The sequence below is a fragment of the Nerophis ophidion genome, linkage group LG06, assembly GCF_033978795.1.
Source record: "Nerophis ophidion isolate RoL-2023_Sa linkage group LG06, RoL_Noph_v1.0, whole genome shotgun sequence".
NCBI classification, from domain to species: Eukaryota; Metazoa; Chordata; class Actinopteri; order Syngnathiformes; family Syngnathidae; genus Nerophis; species Nerophis ophidion.
The window spans coordinates 22,612,169-22,630,964 of record NC_084616.1 but is presented as its reverse complement, the minus strand read 5'-3'; the positions used below and the strand labels follow the sequence as shown (position 1 = coordinate 22,630,964).

The following is an 18,796-nucleotide window of genomic DNA, read 5'->3' as shown; positions in this document are numbered from 1 at the left end:
ATTTTGTAACTCTGCCACATTCACCTTTTTAAAAACTGCTCCTCGCCTTTACCATTTAAACTGTCTTTACTTTACCGATCAGCTCTCCTTCCAAACTCATGAGGCTTCAAGGTCGGGAAATGATCATGTCTGGATAGTGGCACAAATGTCTCCCCCCTGTGGTCAAACTATGTCACAACTTCCTTCCACATGCTCCAATGTTTAAACCCTGAAGTTGCACAGAGATGTGAGGGCCCATTCAAAGCTACTTGCAGCTTTGTCTTGAAACTTTTTCAGTCATCTTCACGGAGATAAAGTCTTATTTTGATAACTGTTCATTATAAACCACAGAAATCAGACAGTATTAAAGTTTCCAATTTCAATGATTAGAAAACCATGATTGTTTTCCGCAAAAGTAGCAATGCTAATTGCTAGCTAGCCTAAAGAGGCTCTTTGCAACCTTTTTAAGCGACTGCCTAGAGGGCAGAGGTGGGTAGTAATGCCCTACATTTACTACATCTACTTGAGTAACTTTTGGGATAAATTGTACTTCTAAGAGTAGTTTTTATGCAACATACTTTTACTTTCACTTGAGTATATTTATAGAAAATAAACTCTTTTACTCCGCTCCATTCATCTACATTCAGCTCGCTACTGTTTTTTATCGCTCTGTTAATGTTTGTTTTGGTTTGTCACAGACCTTCAAAGTAGGATCTACGCATGCCTGCGTTTCACTGGTGACGTTGTACCAATCAAACAGAGCCAGGCGGTCACATGACCGTCACATGTGTAACCCGACTTAAACAAGTTGAAAAACTTATTGGAGTGTTACCATTTAGTGGTCTATTGTACGGAATATGTACTGTGCAATCTACTAATACAGTACAAGTTTCAATCAATGAATGCCTACTGAGCCTATGGTGCTGTTAGGTTAATGTGGCTCAATTTGCCTCAATGTTTTTTATTGTAATGTATTTAATATATATTATTGTGTTGGTTGCTTAAGAGATATTCCTGGCTCTGAATTTGCTCATTGCTATTTTTATGTTTTTGTGCATTATTTGTTGCCGTAATCGTTAAACGAACAGGTTACTCATCAGTTACTCAGTACTTGATTCGTTTTTTCACAACATACTTTTTACTTTTACTCCAGTAAATATTTGGGTGACTACTCCTTACTTTTAGTTGAGTAATAAATCTCTAAAGGTACAATTTCTTGCTACTCTACCCACCTCTGCTAGAGGGCTACAACTTTCCGTTTTTGGCAGGTTTTATACTCTGCCCTCTTTTGGTTTTTAGCACGTAAAGACGTTACCACAGTCCGTCTGGATTAGTTTTTGCCGCATCCACCACTTAAAGTGTTAGTTAAGTACGGCGTTTCTTTGATGTAAAAACCTGATAATTTGGAATCAGCTTTTTTTTTGACTCATCTGCTCACAGATGCTGCTTTGTGGTTGTTTGATCTTACTGCACTTAATCTGACTAAATTAATCAAAGCCCACTCCTTAATGCTTCAGTCACATGCAAGATTCTCACAGGAGTGAGTAAAAAATTAATCCAGACTTACTGCACGTCCACCACACACACTTACACACATTAGCTTTGTGTGTGGTCGGATAATGATAGATTTAGTAATGTTTAGCTCCTAGCATTGGCTATTATTCAAGGTATATTCTATTATAACAAATTTATATTTTGTCTTGGGCTACTATAGTGTTTATGCACACACTTTTCACTTATGCATGTGAGCGACACAACAGTGAGTGACGAGCATGAATCCCACAAATGCATCGTATTTATTTCTATTAAATACAGTTATTGTAAAAAATATTGACTCCTTTTTAAGAATATGATTTCTGTTAAATCACTCGTACCTTTAGCCAGCTGGTGGTGCCCCTTTTAATTTTATCGTAAAACCGTGATTGAATGCTGCACTTTGCACTTGTGCACTCATCGCTTGTTTGCTTAAATGCTAACAAGAATACAAGACATTAACATCTTTCCTCATTACAAAATTGTATAAATTGCTGTCCCGTTTTACCTTTTTTCATCATTAAAAAAACTAAAACATTTACAAATGAAAACGGAAGATAAACTTATTCAAACATTACAAATGGCAACAAAATTGCGTACTTTTCCTTCCACCAAGGAAACTAAATTGTTAATTTACTTGTTTAAATAATAAAACCTGGTCAGAATATAATTCCTTTAAAACCCCTTGAACAATACTGTGATAGTTTTGGTACCAGTGGTATGAAATGTTGACATTGTTGCATACTTACCACAGTAGTGTAAAAAAAAAAAAACACACCAGAAGGGACTATACTTGAGTACGTAATGTGGACCACTTTACATTTGTGTCTTCCACACAAGAGTGCATATTTATTTTTATACTATTTGGACATTTCAGATCATGATTTTAATAACTACTCACTGCACATACAGTTGTTTTTTTTGTAATGTAGCATTGTGGTTAGCCTATTTATAATCCCACTACAAGTCTATATCTCTTCTTATCATATACAGTAGTTTGTCTTTTCCTGTAGCGTTTCCTCTAATGCTTGGAGAGACCTCCTGCTGTGAGTCAGCTGCCACTACATCATTGGGACATATGAAAGATGCTTGCTCGCTTTCCTGTGGCGGTAAAGGCCCACATCGTTGAAGTAATTCAACCACTCACTCGAGATGACCGAGTAGAGCAATTTTTCCAGTCACAGTGGAACTTTACAAAAACATGTTTATTTTCGCATTGACATAGCAGCCATTTCTTTTTTCCCCACTGAGTTGTAGTCGCTGGAACTAGTACTTTAAGTCTATTCAGTTTTAGATGTTCCGTTGTTTTTCAGATCTACAGTACACCTAAAGGATGTCTAACCTCAGACAGCCAAGATATCCTGCAGTATGATTTTTAATGTCCATATAAAGCCTGTGCTGCTGGAGTGATCGCCAAGTTCCGACATGACGTTACTGACGTTACCGACAACTAAGTATTTTACATGAATCTGTGCTCGGTAGAACACTGGCGGTATTCGGTCAGTGCCAAAAAAAGTACCAGATTCGGTACCCTTCCTTAATGACCATGTATGAACATTAGGGTCTAAAAAAAAATCGATTCTTTAATTACAACAATTCTTAATTGATATAAAAAAAAATCTAAAATCTAATTTTTTTTTAAGCTACTCCGACAAATCATATTGGCTGTACAGATTTACTTTAGAAAAGAGAAGTGGTGGATAATTCTCTTTTTTCCTTATTTGACTTTATTAAATGTTTGGGTAGAATTTCATTCAACACAACCAGTTTTCTTAAGAAATGTAATCCATTTCATGGAGGAATGTATTTAATCATAGAACAGGGACCCAATGTTATTAAAACAATGTATTGATTTTGAATTGAAAATAGTTTTGAATAAAGAAATGATTCTGAATCCAATTGTGTGGTCCCCAAAGATTCACAGCCCTAGTGGACACGGTCCCTAAAATTAATAATCATTCTCTTATGCGGGAAATACTAGTGGTGTCAAACACAAGATTTTCCAATGAATGGCCATTTGTAACAATTCTTAATCGATTAAAAAAAATCAAAAGCTTTTTATTTTTTTTTTATTATTCCTGTCCATTGTTGATGTAATCTATATCTGCTGTACATATTTACTTTAGATAAGAGAAGTGTTGGATACTTATCTTGTTGCCTTACTTGTATTTGACTATTAAAAGGTTGGGTAGAGTTGTATTAAAACCAGTTTTCTTTTAAGTAATATATCAATTTTTCAGAGCCATTTATCTATTTTATGGAGGAATGTAGTTAATCATAGAACTGGCACCCAATGTTATTAAAGTATTGATTTTGAATCAAATCCTTACCCACTAAAATTAAACTGTGTGGTGCCCAAAAACTCACAGCCCTTATGGACATATATGCGCTGATGTCACAATGACAAACTGTCACAGTTGACAAAATCATTTTATAAAGATCTCTACAACTTTTTGCACTTATAGGGAGTTCAAAAACAATTGGGCAAGACAAGTTTTCCTTTTTTTTCCATATTGTGACCCCTTCAAAGGAGCTTGGTAAGTACACTTTTCTCACCAACAAATCAGAAATATACCGAGACTGTCAGATCAGGATTTTCAGGATCCTGGCTAGCTGAGGTCAAAAGTAAAATCAGCATGTTGGTTTTCAGTCTTCCCAGAAGTCATAAGTATTTTGTCAGTCGAGCGTCTGCTGCATTCGTTTACTGTCTCCTCCCACCCTCCCTAAATGACAACCAGGAGTGATCTCCATGCTAGACCCCCTCACCTGGTGTGTTGTCATTGCAGCTTGCAACCCCAGCCTGTGCAAAGCCAAGGGCCGTGGTCTGCAGCCCAAGGGCTTGAGGGTAAAGGAGACTGCAGACTTCAAAGTCTACACCAAAGGAGCTGGCACTGGAGAGCTCAAAGTCACCATCAAGGGGCCGAGTAAGCATACAAGCTTTTTTGTACTTTGTGACCTTTCTTTTTGTTTATGTGCAGAAGTGGATGGTAAATCTATTGTTTCGTGCTTGCCAAGACATATACAATTGGCTCGTTAGGGACTTGTCACATGACTCTGATTCACCAATCCAATGTAACCACCAGTCACTTTTGGCTCCTTCCACCAATCAAACTGAGCCGGTCAGTCACATGCCCGCAATTGAACTGTACAGTATACTGTAAAAAATGACAGGCGTCATAACTCTTTAATGTTTACTTACAAAATATGGAAAATATTTGTATTCCACTTCCAACTAGGGAAAATATAAGTTGTAGGCCAGTTCTGTCCAAATTATGGCCTGTATGCTATGTGCTGCCAATTAAATTTGGCCCACAGGACAACAAGCAATTTTGTCTGGTTGAGGTGTTTTCATCTCTTATACAAATGCTCATTGCTGCAATTTTTACACCAACTGGTGGCTAATGAAATTAATTCAACTCAATAACTACTTGTACATATTGCACAGCATTTATATATCTGACCCAATACAAATAACCTTCCCTAATCATGGTGCAGGAAAAAAAAATTCAACCAGCGCAAAATTTAACATGTTTACACATATTACAACCTGCTCACTGAGCTTTGTGTACATTATAAGCCATATGTAATCATAAAAACAATCAAAACTAAACCTTTTTTATAATGCATGATGGGAAAATGCAAAACACTCATCAGTTATCCATGTTGGGTGCGTTTTAGCGAGTTATTTCTGATTGATTACAAAACTGAGGAAGTCATTACGGAAGTAAACAAGATAGAAGTTGAACTTTAACATACTGTGTCTCACACACCAACTATGGTTGTAGTGCAAATACTATTTATAAAATATAATACTAAATAAATCATAAGTTACTCACCAGGTATTTCTATTTTACGCTTTCCCTTAGTCATATTAAAGCAATCCTTCCCAAATACTAAGGCGGACCACCCCGAAGAAAACTCCATTAGACTGTACAACTTCTCTCTGGGGAAGGGGGTGGCGGGCACTAGGATGACAGGGATGCAAAACAATAACAGTGCAATACATTTTCATAACATGGTCACTACTGCCTAGTTTCTCTTCTTATATTCTTATTTTACTGTTTTTATTTTCATTGTTGCTTTTTACTTTTATTGTAATATTTTTCAATTTTGTTTCCATTATAACCCCATTTACCTTTTACTGTCTAATTGATCTCAACTCTGTACACTGCTGCTGGAATTTTTCATTTTCGTGAAGGAACTCTTCTGAAGGAATCAAAGTACTAAAGCTGTGCACTGCAAAACATGCTCATTTTAGCCATTAACCAGGATTTTGTCATTTTGATTTAATAAGAGGCCTCCAGCACCCCGGCGACACCAAATGGGACACGTGGTAGAAAATGGATGGATGGAAAAGTAATTCACAAAAATACAATTTCGAGCAGGTGTTTGTCTGACTTAATATTACTGATCAGTTTGAGTGTATTTTTCAAATCTGTCAGAAAATGTTTATAATGTAATTGGGGATAAAATATTTATTTTTTATTTCAGGCAAATTGATGAATTTAAGTCTTTTCGACTAAACAATGTTTATATTCAAGTCGATCTATATTTTTTATTTTTCTGTTTTTTTTTCGTTAATGTTAAAGGGGATACAATGTTATGCAGAGGTGTACTTACAACAATTTTATAGACAAATACCATTTATAGTCACAGCGGCGAGTGGGGGGGCGTGACAGGTTTTTCTTCTTACAGTTCCTGGCCAGTTGGTGGCTTTTAAAATGTCCAATTTAAGGTTTTGGAGCAAACGGTTACTCATGCGTGTCTTTGTTTACAGAGGGTCTCGAGGAGCCGTGCAAGAGGAAAGATTTGGGAGATGGCGTGTATGGATTTGAGTATTACCCCACCACTCCTGGAACATATTCTATCACCATCACCTGGGGAGGACAGCACATCCCTCGCAGGTACACCTTAACAACTCAACTTAGTCCGCCATGAACATCAGTGAACAGATTTTTTTTTTGTAACTATTTTATGGACTATAGACTGCTTTCAAACCTTTTTAGACAGTGAGATGGATTTAAGAAAAAAAAAAAAAAAAGTTTTTCAATTTGTTCGCTCAGTCTATCCATATTGGGGTTGTACAGTGGTACTTTAAAACATAGCTAGTTAGCTAGCGGATAACATCCATCAGCATCCTTCTAAATCACTAATCCTTGTCTCCATGGCGACAAAGTTAGTTTCTTACAAGTATCATCCCTGCAGGACAAGGAATAGCTAAACATGCGTCACTACACATGGTAGGAAGATCCAATAGCTCACCAGCGTCACAATGTAAACAAACGCCATGGGTGAATCTACACTTGACAGCCACTTTAATGAGCGTATTTAGTCTATACTATGATTACATCGATATTTTTAAGCATTACAAAAACCTTTTTTAAATTTTTTTTATTTCCATTGTTTATAAACTCAGAAAATGTCCCATTTTGAGTATGACCAATCTATAATCTTGTAACTACTTGGTATAGGATTGATACACAAATTTGTGGTCTCATCCAAAAAAATTAATTTTTACAGAAGTGGAGATAGAACATGTTGAAACAGTAAATGAACGATTAGATTAATAATTTTTTACAGCTTGTCCCTCTTAATGTTGACAAAATAATAGAATGATAAATGATACTGTTACTGCATACGTCAGCAGACTAATTAGGAGCCTTTGTTTGCTTACATGGTACTAAAATTTTGGTTCTGGTACAGGTACCAAAATTTTGGAATTGGGACAACCCTCATGTGTGTATGTATGTGAGAGAGAGAGAGAGATTTCTATTATATCATCCTAAAAACATGTTTTTAAAATATCTTTTAGTTAGTCAACTACTCAAATAGTAGAAAGTTGATTTGTTGGAAAATGAGTCATTCATGATGGCACTACAAAGCGTTGATATGAGCTGGAGATATACCAGAAATTTCTGCTGTTTCAGTCCCATTGAAGTTAAGATTGGCACAGAGGCTGGCCAGCAAAGGGTGAGGGCTTGGGGTCCGGGCCTCGAAGGCGGTGTGATCGGCAAATCTGCCGACTTCGTAGTGGAGGCCGTCGGAGAGAACGTTGGCACACTGGGTATGTTTCATGAACGTTCTGGTGTTCTGCTCGCTGTGCTCAAAGCGCTCCGGTCTGTTTGGTCCGCCAGGTTTCTCTGTGGAAGGTCCATCTCAGGCCAAGATCGAATGTGACGACAAGGGTGACGGTTCTTGTGACGTGCGCTACTGGCCCACGGAGCCTGGCGAGTATGCGGTCCATGTGCTCTGCAACAACGAAGACATCCAGCACTCTCCCTTCATGGCGGAAATTGTCAACCCGCCTGGCAAAGACTTTTACCCCGACAAGGTTGGCACATCCCTGCTGACCTCAGATCTACAGGACCACCAGGGTTCTGGTTTTCTGGGCCTCCATCTGACAAGTGAAAGTGTGTTTTCCAGGTCAAGGCCTTTGGTCCAGGTCTCCAAAGCAGTGGCTTGGCTGTTGGTAAAACCACCGAGTTCACGGTGGACGCCAAGCAAGGCGGGAAGGCTCCTCTGAAGATTTTGGCCCAGGTTCACTTCAAATTTTTAATTTGATTGTTTTTTTGTTTTTCTCAAATCGATGAATAACGTCCTGCTTCTCAAGACTGATATTGATAACTTTACTGTACAGTAGGACTGGATTATTTTTTTGCCACATCCCTCACTTAAAGTGTGAGTGAAGACACTGAATACATTGCCAAACACCCACTCTCTACTGCTTCAGTCACACGCAGGATTCTTACAGGAATGAGGCAAAAACTAATAGAGACTTACTAGTTTGTGCACAACTTTTTTTTTTTGGTTGGGGCAGCTTCTTTAGCAGTTGGCGTCTATGTAGGCGTTCAAAACAGTCAAAACGATGCTGACATTACCGGTGACTGAGGTTTGATGTGTTGAAGCACGTTTTTTTTTTCCTCGCGCAATGTTTGCAGAACATTTGTTGCAAATAGCAATGCCAAATATCGAACGCTATGTTTAATGCACAAATTATCATGTCCGATACATGCAGTCATGGAGCGTGTTATCACACATTTTACAGGCAACCAAATGTCCTGATACATGTTCCTTTTCTGCAATCTCATCAATAGGGCTGTGAATCTTTAGGCACCGCACGATTCGAGTCGAAATTTCCACTTTTTGATAACATTGGGTGCCAGTCCTGATTTAACTACATTCCTCCATAAAAGAGAAACACAACTCTGATGCATTTCTCTATTAAACTGTTCTTCTTTAACAAAATTCTACCCAAACAATTAATAAAATCAAATACAAATAAGCCAACAGGAAAGTTATCTAAAACTTTTCTAAAGTAAGTCTGCACAGCAGATATCATCTACATCAGCGGTGTCAAACATACAGGCCAGCGAACAGGTTTAACCCGGCCCACGCGAAACGTATGAAAAGTATAAAATTCAGTTGTAATTTTCTAATGAAAGAAACTGCTGTTTTAAATGTGTCCACTGGACATCACAATAGCAATATAAGTGTAACCCACGTCACTGTTTAAAGATGACATGTCAGCTGACTTTAAGTGCCCCCTGGATTGGCTGCCGCTGCTCCCGTGTGGCTTGCGGCAAACTGATGCATTACTGACACACAATACCTTGTTTTATTGTAAATTATCCACTAAACAAAATGGTAAGATGCAAACATTTAGGTTAACAGTCATCTTTGTAGTTGGAGTACGATGCAGCGCTCACAATTGATTGAATGCATGATGCGTACCCTGAACTCCATTGTAAAAATGTTTCTACATTTCTTGTTTGTTCTATTTTACTTTATGCTTAAAACATCATGTTTACATTGGTTAGGTTTTTAATTATGTTACCTTAATTTTGGTGTCAATTTGATAATTTTTTTGTTTAAATTTATAAGTGTAATATTTAAACGATGATAAATGACCGTGTTGTAACTTGTAGCAGTTGCGGATGTCACTTGGTTGCTTTTGCAAACACGTCTTTAATGAACTTCCAACATGAGAATGCTAAACAGGAAGTGCTTAAAGTTGAATGGCTTTGTAAATATACAGAGACAAAGTAAGTTTGTGTTCTGCATGGGCGTTTTTGAAACTGCCGTTTTTATTCCTCCAGAATTTTAAACTAACTTGAAGTGTTTTGCTAAGAGGATTATTTGTAATGTGTTCTATATTTGGCCAAAGTAATTACATGATTTTTTTAAGTTAGTCCCGCTTGGAAATAAATTTTCCTCCTTGCGGTCCCTGAGCTAAAATGAGACACTGACACCCCTCATCTGCATCAACAATATGATTTGCCTGAGTGACTGGAAATTACAGATTTTTAAAAAATTATAAAAATTGTAATTTTTTTAAATATTTTCTGATTTTTTTTTTTAAAGAATGGTTACAAGTAATCTCTTAATTTTTTATTTTTTTTTAAACCTTTAGGACCAATAGTTTTGAAATCTAACAGTTAAACATGTAACACCCCCTACAGGTATGGAATGAAACACTTGCAACTTAAATATGGAAACTTAATTCTTATCTTTTTGTTTCCTTTTTCCACAGGATGGAGATGGCACTCCTCTGGATGTTAACGTCAAAGATAACTGCAACGGCACATACACCTGCACTTACACGCCACGTAAACCCTTAAAGCACACTGTCATGGTCTCCTGGGGAGGAGTCAACATCCCTGACAGCCCTTTTAGGGTAAGCACTATAAAGTGTCTTCCGATTATATTTTATCTTCTTAAATGGGTTATTTTGGACCTTAGATGAACGTTGGGGCAGGCTGTCATCCAAACAAGGTCAAGGTATCAGGACCTGGGGTGGCCAAGACCGGACTTAAGGCCTTTGACCCAACATACTTCACTGTCGACTGCGCTGAGGCCGGTCAAGGTAAAGATTGGAGACGTTATCTTCCACAGGACTCCTAAGAGCATCGTTATTTTAAACACGCTGTCCATAGGTGATATCAGCATGGGGATCAAGTGCGCCCCTGGTGTGGTGGGACCTGCAGAGGCTGACATCAACTTTGACATTATTCGTAACGATAACGACACGTTCACGGTCAAATACACCCCTCCTGGAGCAGGCAGCTACACCATTATGGTTCTGTTTGCTGACCAAGTGAGTTGCAGTCACAAAGAATAACGGACAAGAAGTGTTTTCAGTACTCACTTTATTCCTGTTTGTACTTCAAGGCTATTCCATTGACACCCTTCAGGGTAAAGGTGGATCCTGCTCACGATGCCAGTAAAGTCAAGGCCGAAGGACCAGGACTCAGCCGCAATGGTAAGAGCACTATATCATAGAGGTGGGAATCTTAGGGCACCTCACCATTCCATTCCCATTCTTGTGACGATTCCAATCAGAATCCATTCTCGATTCAACCCAATTCTCAGAATACACTATTTTATATATGTGACAATGAAACAGGTTAAAATGCTCCTCCTGGCTGCTGATGTACAACTTATGCCAGTGTTGGCCTAAAAAACATACTTTAAAAAGGTATTTTTGTGATGTGATTTACAAATCTCACAGAAAATGGAGCAACTCCAACCCAATCCCGTTGAAAAAAAAAAGTCGTAAAAAAGGAAAAACAATTAACCTAAGCAAAATATAAATAAAAAAAATAAATAATATTATGAATTACTATCAATAATGTTATGGTGGGGAGTATAATGTGCAGAATGGCGGCCGTTCAGAAACTTGAGGGTTCCTGGTTTGATTCCAGCTTCCGCCTTCCTAGTCACTGCTGTTGTGTCCTTGGGCAAAGCACACATATATAAATTAAGCTTACCACCACTTTTCTTAATCAGAAACTTGAGGGTTCCTGCTTTGATTCCAGCTTCCGCCATCCTAGTCACTGCCGCTGTGTCCTTGGGCAAAGCACACAAATATAAATTAAGCTTACCACCACAATTCAATGTGAAGCACTTTGAGACACTTTGTGGAAAAAGCACTTTTTAAATATCATTCATTAATTTAATTTTTTTTAATAATTTTATTATATTAGAATGTATTTAATGTTTTTCATCAAAATGTATTCTTAAAAAGAAAAAAAATTGAGAACACTTTAGAAATCGATTTTCGAGGATTATAAATACAATTGGAATCAAAATAAATACTGCGATTTGGATCTCAATTTTCTGTTGTATTTCACTTCAATTTGCCAAACAGTGTCAACAAAATACATGTATGTTCTGACATTTTCATGGTGTATTAATGTGGGATAATATTCACAGGTGCTCTAATTTTGTAGGTGCATGTTGCGCAATCACACATACTTGTGAAGGTGTCCTCTAATTCAGTGTTTTTTAACCACTGTGCTGCTGCAGTCTGGTGTGCAATGGGAAATTATGCAATTTCACTTAATTGGTCTAAAAAGTTTGTTTGCAAACAGATAATTATATTCTGCAAATGTACAGTTATCTGTGCTGTCTAGAGATCAGCAGAGTAACCATGTGATGCTCTTCCATATCAGTAGGTGGTAGCTAATTGTTTTGGAGAAAAGACCATTAGTGATGCATGGAGGGTTATGGTTTGAATTCATATCAAACAATTGCGTTGGGTACTTGATGAGAACGACTGTTAATATAGGCTACTGAGTTAAATTTTATAAAATGTTCTGCTCGCGGTGTGCTTTGGGATTTTTTCAATGAAAAAAGATATGCCTTTACCCAAAGGTTGTAAAACACTGTTCTAATGAATCCTTTCTTGCTGCCATTGCAGGTGTTGAGCTAAACAAGCCCACTCATTTCACGGTAAACACTAAAGGAGCAGGAAAAGCCAACCTGGACTGCAACTTCAGCGGACCCATCAAAGCAGAGGCTGTCAAAGACTTGGAAATCATCAACAACCACGACAACACGCACACCGTGAAATACACCCCTGTGCAGCAGGTAGGGCACTCGATGAGAGATGCACCGATCGGTATCAACCGATTTCCGTGGAAAAACTACGCGAGTCAGTCTTCATTTCGTTCAATGCAGAAAAGCCATTCTCCTTGGCTGATACTTTTTATATTTTTGGTTCTTGTGCCCAACAGAGGGTCATACAGTGTGGAACTGCTCCCTTAGGTTAATATTGTCATTGCGTCAAAGTACATTTCTTACAAGTATTCTCGCTGGAGGACATGGCTAAACATGTTACACACCAAGTAAGAACAAACAGGAGCAGACAAGAAGGCATGCTAAGCTAGCTTGAAAAAAAAGAAGTGCCTTGTAATTTATGTATATGTAAGACATTCAACAGTTTTCAGCAAACAAAGGAAAGAAGTGTTGAGTAAATAAGATGTAATTGTCTTGCATAGCCTTGACCCTAATTCTGCATCTCCACTCCCTACTGACACCAGGGCTCTATGGGGTTTGCTGTGACCTACGGTGGAGATCACATCCCAAAGAGCCCCTTCAATGTGGCTGTGGCTCCTTCACTGGACCTTAGCAAGATCAACGTCACAGGCCTGGGCGACCGTATGTACTCTTGACTTCCTTATTACATCTGCGTAATGTTTTGGAGTATCTACAATTGAAGATTTGATTGTCCAATATGTTTAGGTTTTTTTTTAGAGCCAATACCAATTATTAGTAGTCAAGGAGGCCGATGAATTATATTTGGAGGAGATATTCATTCGCAGTAGGTTATTTAAACAAGATTATATCAGTAAACATCTGGACAAGGCTTTAAGTAGTTTTTTTACAGTGGCGACATGTTCTATGCATAGGTACCAATCACCCATGTGGGATTGAAGGCAAAGTCTTTCTAATCCCCACCAAGCAAAAACCGCGCAAGCTCAAAAAAGTAGCGTCAGATTAACCGAAATATGATTCTATGCGGTGCTAATGTTTAATTTAGCAGCAAAAAAAACCCCTCTTATTACGTGTCTAAGAGGAGCGTAAACATTTGCATTTCAAAATATGGAAAATCTCGTGGGGAAAATTGGTCAAAATATGTCATTTCTCTACATGGCAATACCATCCATCAATCTTGATTCCGCTTATCTGAGGTTGGGTCGGCAGCAGCCTAAGCAGTAGGAGAGTGGGGAAAAAATCGATTCGAATACAAATCGAATTGTTTACGATGTGCGATTCAGAATCTATTCTCATTTTAAAAAATCTTTTTTTTTTTCTAATTTGAAATTTTTTAATTTTTTTTAATCAATCCAACAAACCACTACACAGCAATACCATAACAATGCAATCCAATTCCAAAACCAAACCTAACCTAGCAACACTCAGAACTGCAATAAACAGAGCAATTGAGCAGAGACAAACACGACACAGAACAAACCAAAAGTAATAAAACAAAAATGAATATTATCAACCGTATCAATATTAATTATAATTTCAGCATAGCAGTGATTAAAAATCCCTCACTGACATTATCATTAGACATTTATAAAAATAATAAAAAAGAATAGTGTCACAGTGGCTTACACTTGCATCGCATCTCATAAGCTTGACAACACACTGTGTCCGATGTTTTCACAAAGATAAAATAAGTAATATTTTTGGTTCGTTTAATAGTTAAAACAAATTTACATTATTGCAATCAATTGATAAAACATTGTCCTTTACAATTATAAAAGCTTTTTAAAAAAAATCTACTACTCTGCTAGCATATCAGCAGACTGGGGTAGATCCTGCTGAAATCCTGTCTTGAATGAATACTGAATCGTTTTGAATCGGAAAAATATCGTTTTTGAATCGAAAAAATCAATATATTATCAAATCGTGACCCCAAGAATCGATATTGAATCGAATCGTGGGACACCCAAAGATTCACAGCCCTACTAAGCAGGGAAGCCCAGACTTCCCTCTCCCCAGCCACTTCGTCCAGCTCCTTCCGGGGGATCCCGAGGCGTTCCCAGGCCAGCCAGGAGACAGTCTTCCCAACGAGTCCTGGGTCTTCCCCGTGGCCTTCTACCGGTTGGACGTGCCCTAAACACCTCCCTAGGGAGGTGTTCGGGTGGCATCCTGAGCAGATGCCCGAACCACCTCATCGGGCTCCTCTCGATGTGGAGGAGCAGCGGCTTTACTTTGAGCTCCTCCTGAATGACAGAGCTTCTCACCCAATCTCTAAGTAAGAGCCCCGCCACCTGGCGGAGGAAGCTCATTTCGGCCGCTTGTACCCGAGATCTTGTCTTTTCAGTCATAACCCAAAGCTCATGACCATAGGTGAGGATGGGAACATAGCAATACATCTACTCAATTTTATACCATTTTTATAATAGTTTCTAGATGTAAAAAGTTAATAAGGTGTCCTCATGCCATGAAATATTGTGAACATTTAAATAAAAAGATTTCTGGGCTTCTTCACAGATTATAGTTGAGACATTTTTCAAGATGGCTAACATTTTAAATTGTTACAAAAGTATGAGTGTGAGCTGCTGCCTGTTATGTAATCTATTTCTCAAAATATTTACAATTTGGATCTTTGGCACAGAATTTTTCTGTAGTCTTCATGTCCACCCATCTCTGTCACGTTATGCGTTTTTAATCACAAAATTTGCTACAGTCTTTTAATGAGCCCACGCTCCGAGTGCTCCGGGCGGAGGATTGATCGTTGCAGTAGCAATAATAAAACAAAACCGGGAAAGGAGGGCAAAAAATGCAATTCCTGGCAAAAATTGGAAGTAAGGTAAGCAGAATATATGTAGGAGTGAGAGAGAAGAGAGTAGGGTAGTTGACTGATTCAGCGGTGCGGTGGAACACGTAATTTTTTTTTCTCATGCAGGGCAAAAGGGCTGGTGCTTGAGCAGTGATTAATACCATCTACTTCAAAATTGGAAAAAAGATTAAATCCTGAAATCATGTGTATATACCACTGTACATCAGGGGTGTCAAAGTCATTGCAGGTCAGGGGCCACACGGAGGAAAATCTTTTTCCAAGTGAGCCAGCCATCTTCTTCTGCTTAACGTCCCACTGGATGTGAGTTTTCCTTGCCCTTATGTGGGCCTACCGAGGATGTCGTAGTGGTTTGTGTTGTGGTTTGTGCAGCCCTTTGAGACACTAGTGATTTAGGGCTATATAAGTAAACATTGATTGATTGATCTGTAGTTGGGTCGTGGGGGCACCACCCTAGGTAGAGAAGCTCAGACTTCCCTCTTCCCAGCTCTTCCTGGGGGATCCCGAAGCGTTCCCAGGCCAGCTGAGAGACAGTCTCTCCACCGTGTCCTGGGTCTTCCCCGTGGTCTCCTACTGGTCCAACGTGCCCTAAACACCTCCCCTGACCACCTCGTCTGGCTCCTCTTGAATGAAAGTTTCCCACCCTATCTCTAAGGGAGAGTCCCGCCACTCGACGGAGGAAACTCCTTTCGGCCACTCGTACGTGTGATCTTGTATTGGTCATAACCCAAAGCTTATGACCATTAAGTGAGGATAGGGATGTAGATCGACCGGTAAATTGAGAGTTTTGCCTTCCGGCTTAGCTTATTCAGCACCACAATGGATCCACAACACTGCAGACGTTGCACCGATCCACTTCTTGAGGTACTTGAACTCCTCCACTTGGGGAAGGATCTCCTCCCCAACATGGAGATGGCCCTCCACACTTTTCTGGGTGAGAACAATGGACTCGGACTTGGAAGTGCTGATTTTCCTCCCGGTCGCTTCACACTCTGCTGCAAACCGATCCAGTGACAGCTGAAGATCCTGGCCAGATGAAGCCATTGGGACCGCATCATCTGCAAAAAGCAGAGACCTAATCCTGCAGCCACCAAACCGGATCCCCTCAACGCCCTTACTGCGCCTAGGAATTCTGTCTATAAAAGTTATGAACGGAATCTGTGACAAATGGCAGCATTGGCGGAGTACAACCCTCACTGGAAACCGGTCCCACCTATTGCCGGCATTGCTGACCAAGTTCTGACACGATCATACAAGGAGCGGACCTCCTACCCCATACTCTCTCTGAGCATTCTACACAGGACTTTCCTAGGGACAAAGCACATGTAGACTGGTTGGGCATACGCCATGCACACTCAAGGATCCTGCCGAGAGTATAGACCTTGTCCAGGGCGAAAACCACAATGCTCCTCCTGAATACGAGGTTCGACTATCCGACGTAGCCTCCGGTACACCTGAATAGACCTTAGTAGGAAGGTTAAGGAGTAAGATTCCACCATAATTTCAAAAACGTTCCCCTTTTTTGAGGAACAACCACCCGAGTCTGCTACTCCAGAGCCCCCTCCCCCGATGTACACGTAATGCTGCAGAAGTGAGCCAAATTGGTAAAATCATGGCATGATAACTTAAAAATAAGACAACTTCAGATTGTTTTTTAATATGGCCAAAATAGAACAAGCACCTTCTAAAAATGTACAAATCCAAAATAATCCTTTTGGCAAAACACTTCGTTAGTTAAAAATTAAGTGGGGAAAAATGAGTGCACAACAGTGGACACAATGAACTTAGACCTGGTATTAGTGTATCAACAAAGCCATCAAACTTTATTTCCTAGCTAGGATTGAACTAAGTTAAAACTTTTCTATGAATCAAATACATCCATTGCCATTTCCATGTATTATTCCTGAGATAACTCAACAGACCAAAATAAAACGGAGGTAGAAACTCTGTTCACTTTTTTTTTTGACACATTTTGGGAAAATGTGGGTGCCAAAGAACGATGTGGTCGCAGCAGAAAACTTAAAATGTCAGGTTTTAGGTTTCATTTGGGGCAAAGTGTATGAGTCTCAGCACCGCTTTCACTTCATACCTCTTGCTTGGCCCCTGGTATAAACAGTTTGCTTCCTTAACACAATTGCTATTGCAACATCCAGTGGACACATCTAGAACGGCAGTTCCTTAATTAAAAATCAAACAAATTACAGCTCATTTTTATACTTGGCAAACTCCCCTTGCGGGCCAGATTAAACCTGCGCAGCCGTGTGTGTGTGTGATGCTCAATATCTGCGCCAATATTTGGTGGATCTCTATTTTGTGCACTTGCGTCCTGCTCACATTGACATATTTTTGTCCTCTTTCACTACCCGGGTTGCAGAGATGACCGTAGGCAAAGACCAGGAGCTGAATGTGAAGTCAAAGGGTGCCGGGGGTCAGGGCAAAGTGGCGGCCAAGGTCATGGGCCCGTCAGGAAAGCCAGTGGCCTGCAAGGTAATGATATATTTCATATTGTACGAACACACTGCGGGTGTCTGCATAATAAATGGTGTGTCTTTTACCCAGGTGGATCCCGGGTTGAGCTCAGAAAGCAGTCAAGTAAAGTTTATCCCACGGGAAGCAGGGCCGTACCAGGTTGAACTGACATATGATGGAGTCCAGATCCCTGGATCACCTTTCACCCCCATAGCATACCCTGCCACCGACCCCTCCAAGGTAACCTTGACGTCTGCATGTGCACACTTTTTGAAAAAATATTTCTATTTTGCGATGTTCACCACCGACCCTTCTCCTCGCAGGTGCGCTGCTCTGGCCCAGGCTTGGAGCGCGCCAAGGTCGGGGAGACCGGGGAGTTCATCGTGGACTGCACCAACGCTGGCCCGGCTGAACTGACCATCGAGATTATTTCCGACAGCGGAACAGAGGCCGAAGTTCATATTCAGGATAACGGCGATGGCACTTACACTATTACCTACATTCCCCTCTATCCGGGTTCCTACACGCTCACCATCCGCTATGGGGGCCAGGATGTGCCCAACTTCCCGGCCCGGCTCACTGTGGAACCAGCCATCGACGCCAGTGGAGTCCGTGTGTTTGGACCAGGAGTGGAAGGCAAAGGTGACGTCTTAGTAATATTTTTGTGTGCATGTGCAGTGTTTGTAAACCAGGGTGTCCAAAGTGCGGCCAGCAGCTTGATGGCTTATTGGCCCTGCAACACGTTCAGAATATTATACAAAAAAAAAACAAAGGACAAATGCGCTTTTTTGTCAAAATCCCAATCAGCAGCTTCGCCATATTTTCATGTATAAATGTTTACATATTGTAACATCCTCTGCTGGCGTTATCGACTCATTTTGCTTCCGTATGTTGCAGACTAGCATTGCGACGCTCCAATGATTAACCAAAATTTAGCTAGCTACATGCTGTCATGTTTGATCTATTTCTTAAATCATTGGATATCCTCCACTTCCTTTTCCCAGCACTGTCCTCCACACTCACTCACTTCACAACCGTGCTTGGAAAAACAGTGATTGTTTTGATTGACACTTTTATTAGTAGATTGCACAGTTCAGTACATATTCCGTACAATTGACCACTAAATGGTAACACCGATAAGTTTTTCAACTCGTTTAAGTCGGGGTCCACGTTAATCAATTCATTGTACGTTATGCGAGCGAGTAAGACCTGACCGTTAAC

General features: G+C 39.8%; 1 protein-coding gene across 3 annotated transcripts in view; it reads left to right on the top strand.

The window, feature by feature from the left end:
- flna (filamin A, alpha (actin binding protein 280)) overlaps positions 1 to 18,796 on the top strand; it is a 109,578-nt gene that overhangs the window by 49,930 nt on the left and 40,852 nt on the right. For all 3 annotated transcript variants that reach the window (XM_061903107.1, XM_061903108.1, XM_061903106.1), the window contains exons 10-23: positions 4,299 to 4,436; positions 6,290 to 6,416; positions 7,440 to 7,576; positions 7,647 to 7,843; positions 7,936 to 8,049; positions 10,043 to 10,186; positions 10,252 to 10,375; positions 10,446 to 10,606; positions 10,681 to 10,771; positions 12,212 to 12,381; positions 12,834 to 12,951; positions 17,481 to 17,593; positions 17,666 to 17,815; positions 17,899 to 18,217. In XM_061903107.1, the coding sequence (XP_061759091.1) occupies positions 4,299 to 4,436; positions 6,290 to 6,416; positions 7,440 to 7,576; positions 7,647 to 7,843; positions 7,936 to 8,049; positions 10,043 to 10,186; positions 10,252 to 10,375; positions 10,446 to 10,606; positions 10,681 to 10,771; positions 12,212 to 12,381; positions 12,834 to 12,951; positions 17,481 to 17,593; positions 17,666 to 17,815; positions 17,899 to 18,217 (2,103 nt within the window). The remainder of the gene's footprint in view (positions 1 to 4,298; positions 4,437 to 6,289; positions 6,417 to 7,439; positions 7,577 to 7,646; positions 7,844 to 7,935; positions 8,050 to 10,042; positions 10,187 to 10,251; positions 10,376 to 10,445; positions 10,607 to 10,680; positions 10,772 to 12,211; positions 12,382 to 12,833; positions 12,952 to 17,480; positions 17,594 to 17,665; positions 17,816 to 17,898; positions 18,218 to 18,796) is intronic.